At 39.2% G+C, this 22,416-nt stretch overlaps 2 protein-coding genes across 10 annotated transcripts; one reads left to right on the top strand and one right to left on the bottom strand.

The window, feature by feature from the left end:
- Positions 1-845: 845 nt before the first annotated feature.
- Positions 846-20,802, bottom strand: LOC133836522 (substance-P receptor). Of its 8 annotated transcripts, XM_062267057.1 has the most exons (10): positions 18,946-19,203; positions 18,784-18,881; positions 7,040-7,484; positions 4,879-5,338; positions 4,652-4,817; positions 4,443-4,575; positions 2,580-2,778; positions 2,289-2,503; positions 2,069-2,179; positions 846-1,992 (listed from the first exon to the last, which is right to left on the bottom strand). In XM_062267057.1, exons 4-10 carry the CDS (start codon positions 5,264-5,266, stop codon positions 1,159-1,161), a joined length of 2,046 nt encoding a protein of 681 aa, XP_062123041.1. In that variant the 5' UTR covers positions 5,267-5,338; positions 7,040-7,484; positions 18,784-18,881; positions 18,946-19,203; the 3' UTR covers positions 846-1,158. The 8 variants fall into 8 exon arrangements, 5 of the variants coding, with proteins under 5 accessions (XP_062123041.1, XP_062123040.1, XP_062123042.1 ...); XM_062267056.1 differs by having other exon boundaries at positions 18,784-19,203; XM_062267058.1 differs by lacking the exon at positions 7,040-7,484 and having other exon boundaries at positions 18,784-19,203.
- LOC133836521 (neuromedin-U receptor 1) lies at positions 13,443-18,462 on the top strand. 2 transcript variants are annotated; one of them, XM_062267055.1, is made up of 6 exons: positions 13,443-14,007; positions 14,090-14,255; positions 16,004-16,136; positions 16,229-16,427; positions 17,271-17,491; positions 17,558-18,462. In XM_062267055.1, the coding sequence occupies exons 1-6, from the start codon at positions 13,443-13,445 to the stop codon at positions 18,344-18,346; spliced, it is 2,073 nt and encodes a 690-aa protein (XP_062123039.1). In that variant the 3' UTR covers positions 18,347-18,462. The 2 variants fall into 2 exon arrangements, with proteins under 2 accessions (XP_062123039.1, XP_062123038.1); XM_062267054.1 differs by having other exon boundaries at positions 17,268-17,491.
- Positions 20,803-22,416: the final 1,614 nt, after the last annotated feature.

Genomic DNA, 22,416 nt, shown 5'->3' with positions numbered 1-22,416 from the left:
GTTTTTATTTTAAATTAGGTAGTTTATCTTTTTCTACTTGAATTACAAATTTTTAAATATTTCAAAAATATGATAAAAGATTAGAGTAAATACTGAATTTGATTTCATAATATATATGAATAAAACTTTAATAAATTGATCATACGCTAGGTATGCCTGAGATATGTAAATATATAAATACCTATTATTGAATTTGTTGAAATTTAATATTGTTCTATAATGTACCATTAATACTTTTTAGTCTTTTATTTTACTACATTAGTATAATTTAACTTCATTGCATTGGAAAAATTAAATTAGTATTCTCTCACCAGTACATTATTCATACGTACGCCTGATATGTGCAAGTGGAAAAATTAATATAATTAAATTAGCAATTATTGAAAGATTGGTGCTATATTACAATCTGCAATAAATATTTTTTGCTCTTGACTACAAAGTATTGTTTCACTTCAGCAAATTAATCATACGTCGGGTATGTCCACGCTTGTGTTTCTCCAATTACTTGCAATAATTAGTCAAGGGCAGAAAGACGTACACTTCTACACGTTCTCACACATCCGTAACACATCCTCACACACACACACACACTTTAGCCAGTAGAAAATGAGCGATGTGAATTTACAGTTGGCAGTTCTCGCAGTCGCCTGTTAAACCACTCGACGGAGAGTTGCCAACGTCTAGACCAAATGGGAATTTATGCGTCCGATAGACATCTTAATTGCCGGGGATTATGGTTTAGAGTCAGCGCGTGGTGTGCTTAAAACTTACATGGAATTTATTTAGCCTGGGGACTCTATTTCGACAACCGAGTAATCAGAGGAAGGGAAGTTAATAAAGTGGAATTCTAGTGAAATATATTCTGCTTTATTCAAGATAAACAATTGAGCAGATCAGTAATAACATTAGGAGTACATGCAGGAAAAAATTTATGACTAAGTGTGTAATATGTGCTAGGAATAGAAGCGGCTACTAATTGACCACAACTTGGAATTGTTTTTTGCGCTGGAACCAGCCGAGATGCTTCGATGTCTCTGTTTCAGTTTCTGTTTCTGCTTCTGCTGCTCTTATCACAGTTATGTACCTGTCCCCCCAGACCCGTGTGTGTTTCCCCCCTCCGAAATTTGGCGACACATTTTGCTTTTCCTTGAAGTGCTTTCAATAAAGAGCACGATCCGTCGTCGTTGTCGTTGTCGTTGTCCTTGTCGTTGTTGTTGACGGCGACTTGTGGCCAACATTATCACCATGGTCGATGGCTCCATTGGTGGCGCCATCTTTGTGCCTGCCACGCCAATTCAATTTGGCTCGCAGACCTTTCAGAGCACTTGATGTCTTCGACGTTTTGGCCTTTGCCTTGCGCACTTTCCCGCTACATCTTGTGGTTGCCCCAGGCTCCATGGCTGGCGTTGACATTGCTGTTACTTCACTCGCAGGGGATTGTGGCAAGTGCCGCGTGATGCGCGTCAGCTTGAGACGGGAACGAGAGAGACCCATGCTGCCAGCATCAAAGGCTCCTCCTCCCACACTTGACTGACAACTCAACTCGTCAATCGCCCCCATGGCAGGCTGGGAGGAGAGACAACCAGCTGGATGCTGCTGCTGCTGCTGGCATTTATGGCGCGCGGACAGTTCGTATTGCTCCTCTGGCCACTGACCCAGCTCCGCCTCCAGCAGCGAGTGGGCATCGCCCACCGATGATAATTGCGATATTTGCGTTTGCAGCGTGCGATGTGGATGCGGATGTGGATGAGCAGGCGGATGTGCCGCAGCTGTTGCTGCCGCTGCTACTGCTGCCTCAGCGCTTGTGGCACGTGTTGCAAACAAATCCTGACGACTGCGACTCTGTGTGCTCAACAGCGTGGCATGCGAACTGTTCAGCGAGCCACGTTGCAAGCGCTGCGAACTACGCGCAGCTCCTCCAGCAGCTGCCACGCCTCCATTCGCAGTGCTGCCATTGAGAGTGGTCAGCGTTGTAGTTGTGCGTACGCTATCCTACAGAAAGAGAGTTAGAGTATGTCGTGGGTCAAGTTAAGCCTACGTTATGCATTCCATTTGCGAGTGTATTCACCGTGTGCAGACGCAGTGATCCCGTCTGATTGCGTCGCAGTGCGCTGTAGGCGTGCGGTAATCCCTGACCCTGATGCTTTCCAGACAGTCGAAATTGTCGCGCCAATGTGACCTACACACACACGCAGTTCGAACACATGATTAATCAACATTCAGTCTGGCTGCTAAGACAACCTCACGATGCGCTCACGTTGCCATTTCACAAGCAAACACACACTCACCTTGAAGGCCTCTCGGAACTTGTGGCTCATTATGTTATACAACAACGGATTGATGCACGTGGATAGGAAATAGAGCACTCCGGAAGTGTAGTTCAATATGCTGAATACATCGTTGAACCACTGCGACTCGATGCGGAACGTCGAGCCGTAAACCGCCATCAAGCGTTGCGCATGAAATGGCGCCCAACAGATGAAGAAGGCAACTGCCACAGCCACTGCATATGGAAGGTAGAACATGTCGAAATCATTAGCAAGTCAAACTCAGGCAGCTCATCATCTCCTCCAACTCACCCAGCATCCGGATGACACGCGTCTGTGCGCTGATGCCACGGTTTACATCGTAGGAGCGACGTGGCAAAGCCTGGAGGAGACGGCTCCTCTTTAGCTTTATTCCAATCAGCACGTAAAGCACACAGATGGCCGTCATTGGTCCGCCGAAAAAGAGAAAGCCGGAAACAGCGAACACATGTGCAAAGAAGTCGTTATTCATCTATTGAAGGGAAAATAAATGAAATAAATAAATCATAACAGAGTGCAGAGTGCGCACAGAGCATAACGTCTCATAACGGTTTGCCGAACTATGAATACCCTTCGAAATCTTCCGATTCCTGTTTGCATTTCTATTGTTTGCTACCAGTTTTTTTTTTTATTTCATTTTGATTAATGCATCTAATATGTAAATTAAACCTAATGCACATAAACTAAATCAAATCAATGAAACCGGAGTTAACGTTATGCTAATGCGTCGCCTCTTTTTATTATCGATTGCATGATAGAAATATCTAGTATAAAAGATGCCGGTGAAGCAAAAAAACACTACAAAATGATTCAGTTCAGTCGCAAATTTAATGCATTTAAAGCAAGTTCTCGTAGCGAAAACTTTGCATATTATTGCTATCAGCTCTTGTTTCGTTTATTTAAACTGAAGTTTAATTCTCAATTCTTTAAAACTGCAAACAATGAAAACCAATTTGTTATTGCTATGTGATTTTTATGACAATGTAAATTGACTTTGATATAAATTGCTAATAATCTGTTGGTCATACGCCATGTTGGACGGTTGATGTGTGATGAGCAGATACAGATATTAAATTATCTATATTATGGCTGCTGTCTACGCTACAAAAATCATTTTCTAACTACTTTTTGATTTAGTTATACAAAACATTAGCATTCTTTATTACTTTGTGTTGATTGAGATGCAATATTTCCTACTTGTACATAATATTACTGTGGAATTGATTATATGAATATCTTTAGGTTAGGTTATCCTGTTTGTTTGATTAACTTAAGTTGTCTTCGGGCTTTTTCTTTTCACAAAGTAATCATCTCTCTCCTTATGATCGATAGTCGTGCATCTTTTAGTCGATAGGACTCTAGCTGCTACAATCGATAGTTCGCTTTCTTGGCGTTGCCAGACCCATTCGCTCATTACTAAACTAAATCAGCTCTTTCGATCTATGCATACTATAAATATTTTAATTCATGTTGTGTAATTGGGAGATTCGACCTAAAAAAATTGTATTATATAAGTGATATCCAACAAAAATAATTTGTATCTAACTACATTTGATTAGAGTAAAGAAAAATTAACATACTTTATTGATTGAGATGCAATCATATGTTTGCTTAAGATTACTTATTTCTCTCAGTTCTTTCCAGATATGCTTAAACCCTTTCATTCTTGCTGGCCGGAGATACACATATTAAAATATCTATTTTACCATCTGCTTTTGTTACTATCTAATTGTTGATTAAGCTAAACAAAACATAAATACGATGCAGTATTTATTACTTTTTCATCAGCTCTTCCTAACTGTGCTTCAATCCCTTAATCCATCTTCTTTTAAGTTAACATATGTTCTCTTTAATCCTCCTCACTTGACAACTAAGCAATTATTTACTCAGCAGCCAGTATGAACTTCTCGACATATGTTGTGTTGATCAAACAGCAAAAGTTCATGCAAGTCTTTTATTTAATCTGACGCGCCTTCTGCTTTTACATCAAAGTTTTAGCACCCACTTCAGACTACACTAAGGAGAGTATCCAAGTGCCCTACTACAGTCCCTGTAAATCGTAATGCCTAAAGTTATGCAATCGACTCAAATGCGCTGTAAGAGAAAACAAGACGTAAGTGGCTGAACAACATTTACCGTACACGATGAACCTGCACCCTGAGTCACCACCGAGAATTGAATGGCTTGTGGCAGGGCCAGCAGGAGGGCAGCTATCCAAATGGCAAAGATGAATTTTATGGCACGCGACAGCTTCGACATGGTGTGTTGCCTATGGACGAACTGACATCAATCAACTCAAAATGGCAATGGCAATGGCTGGGGCACTCAATGAGGCACTAACTTACCTGAACGGATGGCAAATGGCAATATAACGCTCCACGGTGAACGACGTGATGGTCAGCACAGTGGCATTGGCAGCTGTTTCGGAGAGCACGCTCTCCAATATGCAGATGCTGTCCGAGAAGGGATAATTGTCGGGATGCCAGAGATTATACAGATCCTGTGGCATGCCTATAAAAGTGGTTAGTAAACTCCCAAAAGTCACACACTTCAACTCTTTCGTCAAACCTACCCGAACATAACAGTATCAGATCCGATATGGCCAAATTGAATAAATAGAAATTTGTGGCCGTGTGCATAAAGTTGTTGCGTGAGATCACAATGCAGGTAATTAAATTTCCCAATATGCCAGCCACAAATATCAGAGCATAGCCAACGCTTAACGTGGCCAAAAGACCCATGCTTGTTGGCATTGTGTATGGCTCCAGCAGATCCTCGGTTTCGATGCCCTGCAGCAGGCTGGTCAAGTTGTCGACCGATATGTTCAGCACTTGGGTTAAATTCAGAAAGAATTTCTCATTGTGCAGCATCTGGAGGTCTGACAAAAGGGGCGTGCCATTGAAGCTGCCTATGCCAACGCCCCCCGTAGACACATTTGTTGCCCACATCTCTGCCGACATGTGTATCAGTGTGTGTGGGTGTCTGTGTGTCTCAGTTAAAATATCATTTGATAGTCCAAATTGGACAGACGGCTAGAGGGAATACGGGAAAGGAAAGGACACAAATTTATAAATTGCAATTTCATTTATTTTAAAGGTTTTCAATTTCTCTTCTGACCATTTGGCAGTAATGCTTCAATAATAATACACAAACTTTTCGCATCAATAATTCGTTAGAATCTGTCTTTCTCGCTCTGTCTCTTTGTTTCACCCGTCACACCGAATTAAACATTAGCCAATCTAAGGATTGCAGGCAGACACCTGGGCTTGGGGCCTGGGTGTCAGGTGCCTGAATGTCCTTGACAGATTCTTATGAAATTAATTTGCATTGCTAAGTGGAAATTAATTGAAATACTCGAAACACTGCCATGTATCACAAACAGAGGCAAATTCATCCACAGGACAATGAGTTTGCTTCTTGAGGGTGGAGTGGAATCTTTGCTTTTGGTTCAAGGTCAACGGAGAAGAGCTGCTGAACTCTGCAGCTAATAAGTATGCCTAATATTCAGAGATATCCAAACGAACTTATTCATTCAAGACGACGAGCATTGTCGTAAAAAGGCGGCTAACAGCTTTTAGATGACATTATTATTATAAGTGTATGTATCTCGCCGAAAACAAATACAGAAAAACAACAACAAAATAAATAAAAATATTGCTGCGTGTTGTGTTTTGTGTGTTGTGTGTTGTTATAAATATGTATTTATACAAAATATGCACGTTTCAAGAATGTTGTCGAATTGTGTTTTATTATTATATGAAACTGGTTTCTCATCTCTCTCTCCCTCATGTAGAGCTCTGCTTTGTATCGTTTTCGTTAACTATCTGCATATGTGTGTTGGGCGTCTGCTTGGCTATCAGGTGATCAAGTGATCAAGGGGCGCTTCGAATCTATGGGCGTTGGACGATGGCCAATAAGAATTTGATTCGGTTTCAGTTTCGGTTCCGAATTCAAATTCGCGAATTCGCGCGTCGCACTCAAAAAATTATGGTTCACCGATGACCATAAAGTGCCTTTTATGTGTTTCTTGTATTATATATTTCATATACATAACTTTAATTATTCTTTTTACTTTTTGAGCAAACGCTTTTGCATATGAAATTGATTTTGTGTTCATTTAAAAATTCAAGAATTTTATGGTTTTTGCCTTAAGTGGACATCAACTTTGCACCGAATTTGGCCTAATGAATAACTTAGCCAACTGATCGCCAGAGATAGCAAATGCCACAGAGATGATGCCAGAAAAGTGGCGACAACTGAAACTCTTTTGCATTATATTCTTGGGGGTTTTTCAATTCACTTTATGCCAATTAATTATTCTTTTTTTCTGTTGTTTTTTTTTGTTAATCAAGCAACTCTTTTCGCTTAACGTTTTGTGCATTTAAAACACGTTTAATTTAAATTTATAAAATGTTGCCGCCTGCCACAATTTTATTTACTTCATTTTTTTTGTTTTTAGCTTTATCTTGAATTTTTTATTTTTATTGCTTTGAACTGCTTTGATATTGTTTCCAGATCTTTGGCGAGCATTGCACTTTTGGGTTTTTGAAATGTGTTTCACATTTTTTTTTCTTTTTGTGATGAAATGAAACTCATTTTGTTTACACGAATTGCATTTTGGAATATTTGCTTATTAGTAACATTTCGCTAAAATGTTAATGATGCTGCTGATGCTGATGGTTTATTAACAAGGTTTATGAACTTATACACTTTTGATTATTATTAAGTCATACTTTTTTATTGTGTTGTCTCCACTATCGATTGCGGTTGCGTGTTGCGCGTGTTTTTACTTTTTATTTTAATGTAGATCAGTTTTGGGGTTTATGTAAATTTATACTATATTATATAGTAGTATTTCACGCCGATTCACGAAAAAGACACGAAAGAGACGATTCACGTTTTGAGGTTCGTCAGCGATTCGGTAAAACTCGCAGCTCGGCCCACGAGCGACAACTGGCCGCAGCATCCGATTAACAGCAACTGATTTTTTGGCCAAAAGCACGCAGCATATTGGCCAACACAATAACAGCGACGCAGCAGTCGCTGCCGCAGCCGCAGTCGACGTCTGACGCCGACAGCGCAGCAAGAACTACCGGTTGCTTTTTTGGAGATACTGCGACGGCGCTTTCTCTCGTGTTTCTCTCGGAGACAGCATCTCGCTCTTCTCTCTCGCTGATGCTGAAATAAAAATGCAAATGCTTAATATTGTGGCATGCAGTTAATCTTATTTAGTGGCACATTAAAATGCTTGAGGTGGCGCGCAGCTAGACAATTACGATTACAACTGGGCAAGGACATTGCTAATGATGCTCCTTTAGCCAATTTAATGAAAGCCAAGTGTTGACATAGGCTCAATTAAAGTCAGAACAATTCAATTTCGTCGCACAATCTGTGTCTGTGTGTGTTTCAGTTTGCTGACCAGTTCGAAAACAGAAATTGGCGCGTGTTTTGCTTTTTATTATACTCGCACTCGCATTCGCATTCGAACTCGTTGTTGCTGTTTGTTGCCGGATTTTATGGGTCCACTGGGCGTTTGTTGTTTAGCCGTTAGTTTTATGGCCGCGTGCAAGCAAATCTATCATACGTACATACAGCTTTAGCAGCCATAAAAGTTAAGGTCTGCAGCCTATGTTGCAAGATAAATGTAATTTCATGCGATTGACAAAAAGAAAATAAACGAAATTTATTGCCTGCATTCAATATAGCAATCTTTATGCAAATAATGCAAAACAATTTTTGGCACTTAATCAAAACAAAGTCCTAAACAAACACACCAACAAACAAACACTGGAAGTAGAAGTAGCTGTTGCTATTCCTTGACAGATGGCGGCGGCTCAAGCCTTGGGACTATCAATGGACTCTCCACGTATCCTTTTCAATGCCAAGGCAAACAGCCGAGCACGTGCCAAAGGACATGCTCAAACCAATTGCTGATTGTCAGCTGTCGGTTGTCAACTTTTCTGCTCTCTATTTTTTTGCTACTTGCGACTTGATGCTTTTTTCTTTTTTGGTTCTCGCTTTTCAATTTTCGAATTTCTGCTTCGTTCAGCGTTGTTGCTTTTGGTGTTTGTATTTTCTTTCGCTTTTAGTTTCATTCAGTTTAAGCAGAAGAATTCGGTTGTTTTCTTTATGGCCACTGAACATGACATCAGCAGAGTTGTGTTGCTTTCTTGTCCTTTCAGTTTTAACACAACTCGTCTTCACTCGACTCGACTCGACTCGAATTTTGTGCAAGTTTTCAATTCATTTAGTTTTATTACCAAAGCCAAAGTCAACTCAGGCCAAAAGTCATTTGCAGTTCGTGCAACCCGTTGCAGCCCCCCGCGCTCTTCCCCCTCTTGGGTTGTCTTGCCAAATATTATACATACTATATATAGTAAATATACTCGTAATAATTTTCTCATCAGACTGAAGCAGACAACTGACTCGTAGCTGTGACCTCACAATGATATGGCAAAACATGTTTGAGATATTTCACTTTTAATTTAAATTACAAAAATTCACAGTAATCATATTCAACTGAAAAAGTTTCGAGTAAATGTGATAAATGAAGCATAAGCTTGGTTGCCTGGTATTATAAAAATCGTCAAGATATCTTTTGGGAATATCCTTTATTAAAAAGTTACATTATTATTACACATATTTTACATACAGAGTGTGGCGAGAAATTCTCAGAAATACGAAACAAAACGAAAAGAGCACAAAAGCGCATAAAGCATTCCATTGTTATATGATATGTTCAGTTATTTCCCAGGCAGACTTAAGAATTTCCACAAATTTTAGGTGCATGAAAAATTAGCTAAATTTAAGTTAACTTCAAGAAAAGTCTCTTCATTTTGCTAGCACTGACCTCACGCATATTTTTCTACAATTCTTTTCATTTTTTGGGGTTAAAATTGTTTTTTAGTCAATTCAATTGCAACACGCAACTCGGGCAACAAGTCACCATTGCTGACTAATTGTGGTCTTCGATTAGCAGCTGAGTTTCGCATTACTTAGACGGCCTTTTCCATAATTGAATTCCATAGAAAAGTCCAAAGTTCGAATTGTTGTGACACACCCCAAAACAAAATAAAATAGAGAGAAAAGGTTAATGCTTTCATTTGCTTAAAAGCCTGGCGACAGTACGTGCAACTTCATGTTGTAAGCATTGTAACCATAAACGTTGTGTTGTGCAACGGGTTGTATGAGTTATGAGTAGGCAATGAAAGAAAGTATTCGATGGCAAGTGAAATGTTCCTTTTGGCCAAACTGGCAAGTTCATTGCGCCTTACGACCACCAAGGACAGTCACATTTTTGTCTAATTACATTTAATTAAATGCCACTCAAGCTTGGATGGCAACATTTAAAAGTGCTTAAAAAGCATTTCTGGTGCTCACTTTGTAAGGAAAATCACAGTGTGTGCGCCTAGCTATCGTTATTGTTATCGTCAACGTTATCGTTATCGTTTAACGCATTGCACTCGTAAATCAAGATAAGCGCCTCTGGACCAACCGCAGAGCATTTCGAGTCTGTGGTCGACCCTTTTTGATTTGAGCCAACCAATTGGCCGGCTCTCAGACATGTGCGACTGACAGGACACAGACATACAGACATACGCTCAAATTATGCTAATCAGTTTCTTTTGTCTTGCCTCAACTGACCACTAATGGTCCCAGCAGGTCTCCAACCACCAACAGTTGCTTGCTGCTGCTGCTGCTGCTGTCAAATGGTTCAGCAATTACAATTGAATTTTCTGCAGTGGCAACGTTGCGTATGAGCAATTAAGTTGTGTGCCAGCAAAGAGTCTCTCAATAAAATGCCAGATAACTTTTGTCACGCTGGGCAGCAGCCACAAGTGTTTTGCCACTTCGCTCGCTATCTTCTTAATATCTCATGCATAATCCACAGAGGACATAAACTGATTATGGTCAGTGATTATTTGCGTCACATTAAGAGATGTCCTTGGATAAGAGATGAAATGCCGAGGCTGATGCTGATGCTGTGTGTGCATTGCTGATGATTTGTACTTGAGTTGATGAGGACATTCTCTTAAACATGAAAGAGTAATTAAAGTGTTATGACGAGAACGAAATTCCAACGAATTTTATGTGAAGAGTAAATAAAGTTCGACTTTGTAAAAATTACGTCAAAATGTTGAAGGATAATTTCCACGGTTGCCTCTTTAAATATTTAGTTGAATTTCCTAATGTTCTAAAGTCATTATAAAATGGGCGTATTACTTTCGGCAGGACTTAACTTTGCTTTTGTGATATTTATGCTTGGGCAATTCAACGGCGCAATTACGAGCCATTGACAAACGGTTCGCGATATTTGCCCGAAGACATAACCATAAACAACAGAACGAAAATAAAAAAAGGAATGGGGAAAACCCAACATGAAAATCCGCTTTAAAACCACAAAGTCACCATTTCCATCATTTCAATTGAATCCGCGCACAGTCTGACAAAAACAAATGCCACAAATCTGCCGATGGCCGCCACAGAGATTAATATGCGGTCTGTCTGCACTGACAGCGGGGCAGACCGCAGCTGTCGTCGAAGTCAAAGTCGAAGAAGCAGCAAAGAAAATTGCGACCCAAATACACGCACATTTGCTTTGGAACTTTATGACCTGACTTTGCCTTTGCCTTTGATTTCGCGTGAGTTTTGATTGTTTTGCTAGTAGCTAAAGCCACACAGATTAAGATGGAGAAAGACGATGAGGAAGGGGTGCGGGTAGAGAACCAGTTGAACGCTTTGATGGGCGGCGCCCTGGCCAATAAATATTAAAAGTAAGTGTAAGTGCTTTGTCCCATTTGCCATTTGAATTGGCTCTAAAAATAAAAACGAATAAGCAGCAAAGTTTTTTAATTCAATTCAGTTTTATTAAATTACCAACCGTTTATGGGCAGCATCTACGCCGCATTACTCATACGCCATGTTAGACACAAATTGTATGCGCTGCCAATGTTTGCGTTCGAGACGAATGCTCTGTGTCTGGATGTCAAAGTCAAGGTAAAGTGCATGAATTTATGAATGAAATTATGTCGAAATGCTTAAGAACCACAAAACGAGCAACCAGACTGAAAGAGAGAGAGAGAGAGCGTAGCTCTATGAGAGACAGTGTTGGTTAACAGGACCCAACGCTGCTGTTAGCAGCTGTTAACTGTTAACAGAGGACACTCAAGTGCTGCTTCGTTGGCCACAAAGAAGTTCAGTCTAACATTGACTGCACAGCAAGTCAGACGTGTTCGAGAGCGAGAAACTGCTAACAAAAAAGCAACGAGTTACCAAACTAGACGTTAAATCAATTCATTAATTGATCATTAAAATATACATTTCAAATAAAAATTCTGCATAAATTAGGACTGTTGTGGAAAGTGATATGCCAAAAGTGGTTGGGTTAATTTTATGCAAGTCACGGAATTAAATGAAAACCGTAAATCGTTCGAAGAAAGTGCGAGATAAAAAAGTTCCGGAAGTCCTTTTGTCAGACGATTCTTTTGAAAGAAAAAAATAGATGCAACAAAGTTTTGCACAAAGCCTTTGTGATACGCGATAAAGAAGAAAAAAGCCAAACAACGGGTTATACGCCGCAGCAAGCGTAAAGATGTCAAATCAAATAAGAACGCAGCAGCTTTAAATGGCACTTGTCGCCTAAACTTAATTCGGTAAGCGGAATATTCTGTTTGACTCTTTGAATCCCCTTTTTTTTTTTTAAATTGTACGTGATGTTCGACGTTTGCTAAATTCAATTATACAGCAGCTTCTACCTTACCTGTTCTTAAATTCTTTTATGGAAATGTTAAAAGTTAAAGAACTGAACAAAAGCCAGAGATACATTTAGTTAGGTTGCCTTGTCTCTCATGCGGTTTTCGCTATGCGCTAGTTAACTTTCACACCTGAATTGGCAATTCGATTATATCTCCAATTACCATCAGCAATAACGCAAAGTCCCAGTGAAAAAGGGACACTGATAGACCAATGGTGCTCCGTCCCTTAAGACTGCTGTCAAAAGGTATCCGGAAATCTTAAAGAAAATCACGAGAGCGATAAATTAGGAAAACGTTTTCGAATGATTTAAAGTGTGGAACATTTATGGCTGGCGACCCCAGCAGTTAATTATTCCCAACAATCATTTAGTTTATGGTGCATTTAATTATTAATATTTTGGCAATCTTAATAGTGCTGCCAAGCCATTAATTAACGAGTGAAATGGACAGGTGGCTAAAAGCTGAGAATATGATAAATGCCGAATACATTCTGTTTTATGCATGTGAAATGTGAAATGTGAATGTGGCCAGGAGTCAAGTCAAATTACTTCTCTGCACTCAGACCTTGGCTTTAGCCTTGGTGTTTCTTGTGGGTGTCTGCCAAACCCTAAGAGATTTATGTATGCATATTGTAAACGTGCCAACGAAATAATGAGTAAATTACGGTCTCCCAACGTCATTTATCAAAGTTATTTAAAATTCCATATGTGTCGCAGCATTTGAGCCATGGCTTAAATGCCACCCAAAAAAGAACCCAATCGCATCTTATCTTAAATGACTCACTTCAGACGCACTTGCCACCAAAAGTTGTCTCTCCACACCGACAATCATCATAAAAGATATGGAAAAGTTTTTGGTCAGCAATCAACCAATTGCAGAAGAAGAAACAGGAGGAGGAAGAGGAACTTAATCCAGAATTCAATTCAAGATGTTTGTCTATTTATAGAGAGTGAAATTATGATTCGACTACGCAATGAACTGGAGAATTGTTGCCTTCAATTACGCAACAGTTTTCTTTTTTTGGGCATTGTTAAGAGTCAACAGCTGGGCATAATTCCTGGTAGTCACCTGTTGTAGACGGGATGCATATTATTATGCTATGTTTGGGGATTCTTCAATTTAAATTCATACTTGAGCCTAATGACTTTTAATGTTGTTTGCTTTACAGGCGAATGCACAATTTCGAGGCTGTCGTCTGGGCCGCTTATCAGCCATGTGCACAACAAAAACCACAGCCACAATTACAACGAAAACGACTTCGACAACGACAACGACCAGCAACGAAGGGCAAAAAGGGACGTCGACTATATTAATAACATTGATAAGAGCCAAATATTTGGGGCGTCAACACCACACCCACAATTAATTGACATCTGACAGAATGCTACAAAACGTTGTAGCTGCTGCTTGTGTTGTTGCTCTTTTGGTTGCTGGTGTTGCGGCCTCTGCTGCCGACAACGATGATGATGGGTTCAATCAATCATTCATGGCTCATACGTTGCCAAATGCGGGGCCAAGTGTCAGCACAAGTCTCGGTGTTGGTCTAAGCCTCGGTGTCGATCCCAATCCCAATCCCAGTCCCATTTCCACTCCCACATCCTTTCCCTTTCCTAGCGTCAGCTCAAGCCCGGAGCTGTTGCTGCTGCACAATGACAAATTTCTCACACATTTCGCTCAACTGCTGAACATAACGACTGAGAATCTAACAAATCTGCTTGGCAACAGCACAAATGGCAGTGCGACAACATTAACGACCGACTCCATCGCCGATGAATCGCCCACGCTGCTCATTGTGCTGACCGTCTGCTATGCCATCATTTTCGTCGCCGGCGTTTTGGGCAATCTAATCACCTGCATTGTCATATCGCGCAATAACTTTATGCACACGGCTACCAATTTCTATCTGTTCAATTTAGCTGTCTCTGATTTGATTTTGCTCGTCTCAGGTAAGCCATAAATCCCCCAACGGCTTACGCTGCGTATACTTAATACAGCAGCTCTTACGGCTGTTTCCGGTTTCATCATTAGGCATACCACAGGAACTGTACAATTTGTGGTGCCCCAACTCATATCCCTTCACGGACGGCATATGCATACTGGAGAGCGTCCTGTCCGAGATGGCTGCCAATGCCACTGTGCTCACAATTACAGCTTTTACCGTGGAGCGTTATATTGCCATCTGCCATCCATTCCGGTGAGTCTATAAAAAGCGCAAAAAAAGAAGAAAAAACTGCGAATGCGTGTGTCAATAACATAATAAATAGACATAATTTTAGCCAATCAACTGACATTTAATATACTCCCTTTTATAAGAGTAATCGTAATATGCCTAATTAGAATAGTTTTATGATGTTTTCCCCTCGTGGCAGCAGTTGTTTTTCTTATCAGTGACATTTGATATACAATAAATGCGATAGCATATACATACATAGCCTAAAGCGTCACATATTAAATAAAGATACAAATCGAAAGCAGACGCTCTGTTCATATTTATTTAATCAAAATTCAGATAAACGATTTCTGTCTCTCCTTATTTTTTATGGACATTTTTATTTGCACACATTTATTCAATTTGAAAATGAATTTTAATTCGATATTTTTATGAAAACAATTTGTTTGCAATTTACTCGTTTTACGCAAAATGCCAGCAATAATTTTAATTGATTTCCCATGAATTTTGGAACAAACTAAATTTCACATGCTCTTTCGCCAACTTCAAAGTTTAATTTAGCATAATTAGCCCGGAAGCAATTGGCAAAAGTATTCGTTATAGTGCGAAGCAGCAAACTCAGCAGAAGTTGCTTCGTTATTCTTATGTTATATCTATTTATATTTTATGTATAGCACAATGTCTATGCATAAATACAATCTCATTTAATGTGTTTAACAGCAACAAAACACATTTTGCTAGATTTGTTTACTTTTGGTTTATTTTTGGCTGCTTTTAAATCAACGACGATTTTAATGAGATATATAGTTTTGCATGAATTCAGGAAATATTTTAAATACTTATGCTATTTTTGGTTTAATTTAATATGCTAACTTAAATTTAAACTGAAGTCCTAACCTTATTGAAATTGTAGGAAATGTCTTCAAACAAACTCCAAAATTTTGTATTTTCTAATATTTGACTGCTTTTCAATCAACGATTTTAATGAGATTAATAAATTAGCATTTTCATGAATTATTAAACAAAAAATCAATTATTTCTATCGGGTATACTTCAATTTATATTTTATTTTAAGCTCAATTTAGGTTAAACGAATTATCTCTAAAATTTCTATGAACTTTAGTATTTGTCATTGCTTATTGTTGGCTGTTTTAAACCAACAACTATTTAATTGAGTCTTATTAATTTGCATAAATTTACTTAATATTTAAAATTAATCTCTAACTATTTGAGCCTATATATGAACATACATATATGTATTTTATAGATATTAAAACAGGCATACAAAAATTGTATTTAAACTGCATTAAGAACTCACTTTGAATTGAAGAAACATCTACAAACATTCTATTGAATTTAGTAGTAAATTATTATATAATGTATATCCCAATTTTCAAACCATAAGTTTAACTTGTGAAAAACAAATTTTGAATATTCTTTTAAATGTTGCGGTAAATTCTAATTTAATTTTGAGCTATCAACAAAGTTTCATAATTTTTGGTTATGTGCAAAACTTTTTATGGTAAACACCACAACAGTTAGAGTGATTTAAAGTGTTTTAAAGAGGATACATTTTAGCTAAAAAGCAAATACATGTCGAGCGAGAAACACTGAGTCGACCGCTCTGACTTTCTGCCTTGAAGTATAAAATGTAGTTGAGATTCTTTGCACTTTATTCGCAATTCCTCAGTTGTTAAACCTAGCATTTTATTGACATTTTGAGAGTGTGTGTGTTTTTTAACTGACGTCGCTTTATGCTGCAACATTTACAGGCAACACACCATGTCGAAGTTATCGCGAGCCATTAAATTCATTTTTGCCATTTGGATGACAGCATTTTTGCTGGCGCTGCCCCAAGCAATGCAGTTCTCGGTGGTCAACCAGGAGGATGGATACTCTTGCACGGTGCGTTTTGTGTTTGGGCTCATTTAATGAACCCATAAAGATAAAGTGATTTTAAAGTACAACCCACACATAATATTTAAATATGCATATAGATGGAAAATGACTTTTACGCCCATGTATTTGCGGTCTCTGGATTTATATTCTTCTGCGGACCAATGACGGCGATCTGTGTGCTCTACGTGCTGATTGGCATGAAGCTAAAGCGGAGTCGTTTGCTGCAGGCGCTGCCACGGCGAGCCTACGATGCGAATCGGGGCGTTAATGCGCAGAGTCGCGTCATCAGAATGTTGGGTAGGTGAGTTGAGTTGGCGGCGGCTTCTTGATTGATTGAAGTCACCACCAACCGAACGCTAAGCACGTTGTCAAACTTTCTCTGCTAGAAAAGTCTACAATATTAAAAGTAATGTCAACCCACTTACACACACACACACATATGTACATCCACACACATCAAAAGGAAGTGTTGCGTTGCTCATTTGTTAAATGCGAAAACTTTTGGGCAATGATGCGCATACGCCATGTGGGCCACAAGCCTTCTTACATTTTTATACCCGTTTTCCGTAGGGCAGAAGGGTACTATAATTTAGTGCAGGAAATTTAACAGGGACACGGAGCCAACTCTGACTCCAATATATACACATATACATTCTTTTTAATTAGCGTCTATCCGAATGAACACTTAGATCTCTGAGACTATGATATATACAGTTATAATTTTATTTTGACTGCATTTGTTATTTTACAGGCTAGATTAAAATCGCCTGCGCAAACCCAATAGCAAATGTAGTAGTATATCAATATACCAAATATAGCCTTTTAGTATATTGTAAATATATTAATCTGGTATATTTTATATATTTTATTATTATTTAATTTATTTTACCATCGGTATATTTTATTATTTTTCTGGTATATTAATTTGGTATATATTAAGAATAATTCCGCATTGTTTTGGTTTTATTGAACATGGCTACTGGATATCTTTAAGTCGAGCACTCTAACTGTAGCTTTTTCACTTGTTTGTCTCAGGCTGTGTCTATTAATCAGTTAGCGCCACATATGCGATGTTACTTGCGGAAGAGGAACTTGACATTTGTAACGCTGTGAACCCTTAACCCCCTCTATTTGCAGTAGCTGTAGCCGTTGCGTTCTTTCTCTGCTGGGCTCCCTTCCATGCCCAGCGACTGATGGCCGTCTATGGCGTCTCGCTGATTAATGTGTGCCGTTGCCAGGAATCGTTCAACGATTACTTCCGCATACTTGACTACACATCTGGCGTACTCTATTTCCTATCCACCTGCATCAATCCGCTGCTCTACAACATCATGAGCCACAAATTTCGCGAGGCCTTCAAGGTATTTGTCTCACACATTTGCTTTTTCCAATTCACTAACATTCCCTGCGACTCATTTATTTCACAGATCACATTGACGCGCCAGTTTGGGTTGGCGAGAAACCATCACCATCAGCGTAGTCAGTACCATCAGCACAACTACAGCGCACTGATGCGACTCCAGGGTTCGATGCGATTGCAGCCAGCGAGTTGCAGCGTCAACAACAACGCCCTCGAGCCTTATGGATCGTATCGTGTGGTGCAGTTCCGTTGCCGCGATGCCAATCATCAGCTGTCGCTGCAGGATAGCATTCGCACGAACACCACAACCACAACAATTAACAGCACCAGCCAGTCGGCTGTTGGTTCAGCTGGCGTTGGAGTCGGTGGCAGACGGTTGCGCAAGCATGAGTTGTATGCGGCAGCACCGTGTGGCAGCGCGGTGCCACATCGCTTACTGCAGTCGCAAGTGTCGCGTATGTCATCGCTTAGCGATGCCAACACTCACTCGGTGCTGGAAACCGAGGTAGGAGGAGCAGTGGGACGTGGCAAGCGCACCTTGCTAGCGACCAATAATGGCGCCTTGCTGCTAACGCCATCAACCGAATCTCCGGCAGAGGAAAATGTGCAACAGCCAGCGACGACGCGACTGAAATTATCGCGTGTGATAAGTCGACGCGATGAGGCAGCATACAGTGGCAGCTGCAGTCTGCCCGAGTCGGATTCTTGCCACAGCAACACGGCTGACACCTCGTCGACGGAGGTGCGCAAGTTTCCGTGGCGCAAGAAACGTCAAAAGCGGAATGTGGACCCTGGAAGAGACAGAGGAGGAGGAGGAGTTGCTGGTGTTGGCTACGCCACACCAAAGTCGCTGTGATAAAACGCTGGCGTTGATTGAAAATGTCAAGCCAGCTGATAGCTCTCTGCAGAACTTTAGAAGTAGCTAGTGTAGATAGAAATAAACGAGTATTTGTCATTCTTTAGTATGAGTTACTTTTCGTTCTTAGCTAGTAAATGGAAAAACAAAACTCAGAAGTCAACTTCGTTCGATCCGCACGTATCGAAGAGTCAACGAACTTTTTTGTGCGCCACGCGATTTGCATGAATATTTATGGCCATCAAAATGACAGCGACTGCATTAGCCTGGCCCAGACGATTTATGCCACGCAGTAAAGTACAGCTAATGGAGGCTAGAAGACAACTGACGAACTGCCTTCGTCATTCACTGTTTACCGCCTAGTACTTAAGCTTGAACATATAAATTAAGTGTTAAGAGGCAACAAGTAAATAAACCTAATAAAAATTGTTACTTACATGCACCGAAAGCTAAACGAGTTCTCTCTCTCTTTCTCTCTTTCTTTTGTCTCTCTTGAACTTTTTGCCTTGTCAACTCATCTGCATTCAAAGCCAGGCTAAAACTCAACCATGAACAATGTTTTTTCTTTGCCGTTTTTACTGTCTTAGAACCTGCCTTACCATCCACCTAACAACTGCTTGCTATATGTGCGACAGCAGCTTCTTCCTTCATCGTGGCTTCTGTGCCAAGATGTGGCTTTGTGTATGCTTCTGATGGACGGGATTTTTACCATTTTGCATCACTCTAAGCCATTTCAATTTGCACTTTGCCAAGCGAATAAGCTTTCTTGGCCACGAAGTGCATTCGAGCAGTTTATTTTCGTCTGAGTGAATTGGATATGCTTTTCTAAGATACTTTTTAATTTGCCCAAAAATAAGTAAAACGTCAACTAGTAAACTGTTAAACTGTAGTTTTGGTTTAGTTTGGAACTGAAGTCCTTGCACAAGTTAAATAAAGTGAACGCATTTTAAACTGTTTATAAATGCGGCATTTTGAATTTGAAGCACAGCTTAATTGCTCGGTAATTCCGCAACAAACTAAATAAAATTATCTGCAACTTTTCGTAGTTTTAATAGTTTGCGGCTACAATCAACAAGCACGTTCTGCAAAACGTAATTTGACTCCTATGAAGAGCAAAAAAGTAAAGAGCACACAGTTTAGCATACAAGATTTTTCCATTTTGAACTCTCAGAGAGATTAAGTATACGTCTCGCAAGATTAAGCATACGCATGAATGTACAGTATAAATATAAATTGTTTAGCGTGCTTATCGATGGAATGTCATGCTGAAAATAGCTTTTTCGCATACTCGCTTGTCACTTGGTAACTGATCAATCAAATTCTGCAAAAAAGTCATAAATTTGCTAGTCCTATTTAAGGCTTAAACAAGTTGAATGCCACCATGGGACTTTATGTTTTTAGAGTAGATTTTTAGTCTGTGCTGCGCATTATGCACAGACAGTTTCAGTTTATTATCCACAGCAACAAACATTCACTCATATTGCCTTCCATTGTCGTCTGCCAGAGGAAAACCCAAAGAGAGAGAGAGAGAGAAAGTGAGTGGGAGAGAGTGAAAATATAAAATAAAACTATGAGTGGCAAGCCAGATAGTTTTATATCATATTCCAGTTGTTGAGCTTTGAGATACTCCATGTCCAGATTTTAAACCCACATCCTTCTGGTTGGTTATTTTTCCCCTCTTTTGATGCTTTTGTCTGTTGCTAACGAGCGGCTAACACAAAGGCTTTGAACCTGTTTTAGAAATAGTTACATTTTAAAGTGGCCAGCCAAACAAATTTAAATTGCATACACAAGTGCTTCAAATGGACAGGCAATTAAAAATTTACACAGCACTTCAGCACTGAACCTCAATTTAATTGAAGTTCGTAGAAGTTGGCAAATATAAAACCCACTCATACAGCTCGCAGATAGTTTTTAGGTTCATCGATTTCATGCTGTTGTTGTTGTCAATGACTCGAGGTCAATTCCCAGCCTTGTAACATCCATTCTTGGTTTTCGGTTTAGTCCGAAATTTATGACTATCTGTCGGCTGGGAATTTTGATTTTATTGAATCAAAGTGCGCACACTTGACAACTTCAAATGTTTGTAGCATACTTTACTGCGTTTTCAACAAAATTTCAATTAAAATGCAATCACAAAGTTTAACCAGAAAGTCCCACAAAGTGCGGTTTAGTTTTCCCGTTGATTTGTTTATGACTCCCACAAAGAGCATTGAATTTTGCAATTTTGGTTTTGTTATCCCCCAGTGCGAAATAATTCATAATTCTGCGTATGCTAGCGAGTCCACTGAGCAGCTTTAAATTTCCAATAAGTTGAACAAAAAATTGAAAGCAAAAAATGATGTGGAATCTGTTGGCAGCTGGCAGCTTGTAACTGGCAGCTGGCATCTCAAATTTGTCGTTGTGACCGCCTCAAAATTGTTGACAACAAATTAAACGCAGCCCCGGTCACAGTTCAACAAACTAAAAGTGTTTGTTTTATGACACCCAAACTCGCAGTACGCGCAGTACTTGAAGCTATAGCTGTGGCTGTCACTGTTGCTGCTTTCGTTGTTGTTGTTGTTCTCGAAGCTAGAGAAACAGCGAAGAAAACAAAAGGGCCAAATCGCAAGGCAGACAGCTAAAGATTAGCTGCAGCTTGACTCACTTGCTTGAAGGGGCCAAAAATAGCTCGAAAAACTCGCACAATTGCAGCCATACAATAAAAACTGTTAGCCTTGACCAAGGACCCATGAAATGCCACCCACGCTTCCCTCTCTCCCTCAAATACAATGCCAATTCCTTGCTCATCCCATGTCAATGTCTTTATGTTTTGTTTGCGTTTCTCACTTGTACTGCGTCTTACCATAATTACTTGGCTTTAAAGACACTGACACAGAGATACTTTGACATCAGCATTTCAGCATTTCAGCATCGAGTTTGGACTTAAAGTCTGCCTCAAATTCCCAAAGAGTATTTCAATTAGTGCGTTGTATCCAGTGCGTAGTAATTTCCATCTGGCTGTTACCCTCCAGAAACGTGTCTATTGTAATCCATTCGGGCTTAAACGTTGCGCCTTTGACTCTCTCTATCCCTCTCGACGCGCAGCTCTCAATTGAAATTTATTAAGCAAATTTACACAGATCCTTTTAATGGACGCAACTCGTGCGAGTTGTCATGCTCCTGCTATTATTCCATAACCTAGACAACTGCAGGGTATCCCAGCTCAATATATCTTCAAAGATATCTCCGAAAGCAAATGATTAACTTAATTAAACTGTTGTATATTAAAAAAAGGTTTCCATAAAATAACATTCTGTACTTACCACTTTAATTAAGCAGTATCTTCAAGTCGTGTTTTATCTCTCGAAACACATTCTCTTTTTCTAACAACCTTCAATGCAGCATTCAACTTTTGCTTCCGGCTAGGGGGGAATAATTAAAGGCTTTAGCAGCAGTTCCAACAATTAATTAGTGTATCGAAAGTTTTATTAATTAAAACTGGTTTTCTGCTGTCCAACAAACTTTCAGCTTTCAATAGTTGCAACAAAATGTGCAATCACAATACGCAACGGCTTCAGCAAGTTTCAGCTGCATTAAAAATAACAAGCCAAAAGAAAATTGTCAATTAACAAAATCCTCTTAATCAGCATAACGATAACTGATTAAAAAAAACTTAAATGCATTCATTATTATTGAATTTAATTGCGTAGCTATAATATTTTTAACTTATTTGCGGCTTTATACAGAAATATTGAAAAGATTGCTTTTAACATATCTTTTCATTGACAGTTAACCAAAGTTGTCATTAAAATAATACTCATTGAATTTAATACAACTGTTATGCAACACTTAATGCGCTTTTAATTAAATTTTCTCTGAATGAAATGTCAGAGTTACGACGAAGAACGAAAAATGAATTGACTTGGCCTAATTAATAATTTATTTAAATTGATACAACTTGCAACAAAAAACAAAACAAACAAACAAAAATTGATTTTACAATAATTCAAACTATTTATAGCAAATAATTCAATTGTATATTTGAAATAGAAATTACAATATAAATGACTAATTATTTGTTGTTACTA

This window comes from Drosophila sulfurigaster, chromosome 2R, assembly GCF_023558435.1.
Source record: "Drosophila sulfurigaster albostrigata strain 15112-1811.04 chromosome 2R, ASM2355843v2, whole genome shotgun sequence".
Taxonomy (NCBI): Eukaryota; Metazoa; Arthropoda; class Insecta; order Diptera; family Drosophilidae; genus Drosophila; species Drosophila sulfurigaster.
Note: the sequence above shows the minus strand (reverse complement) of the source record. Positions and strands in the feature narration are given on the sequence as shown.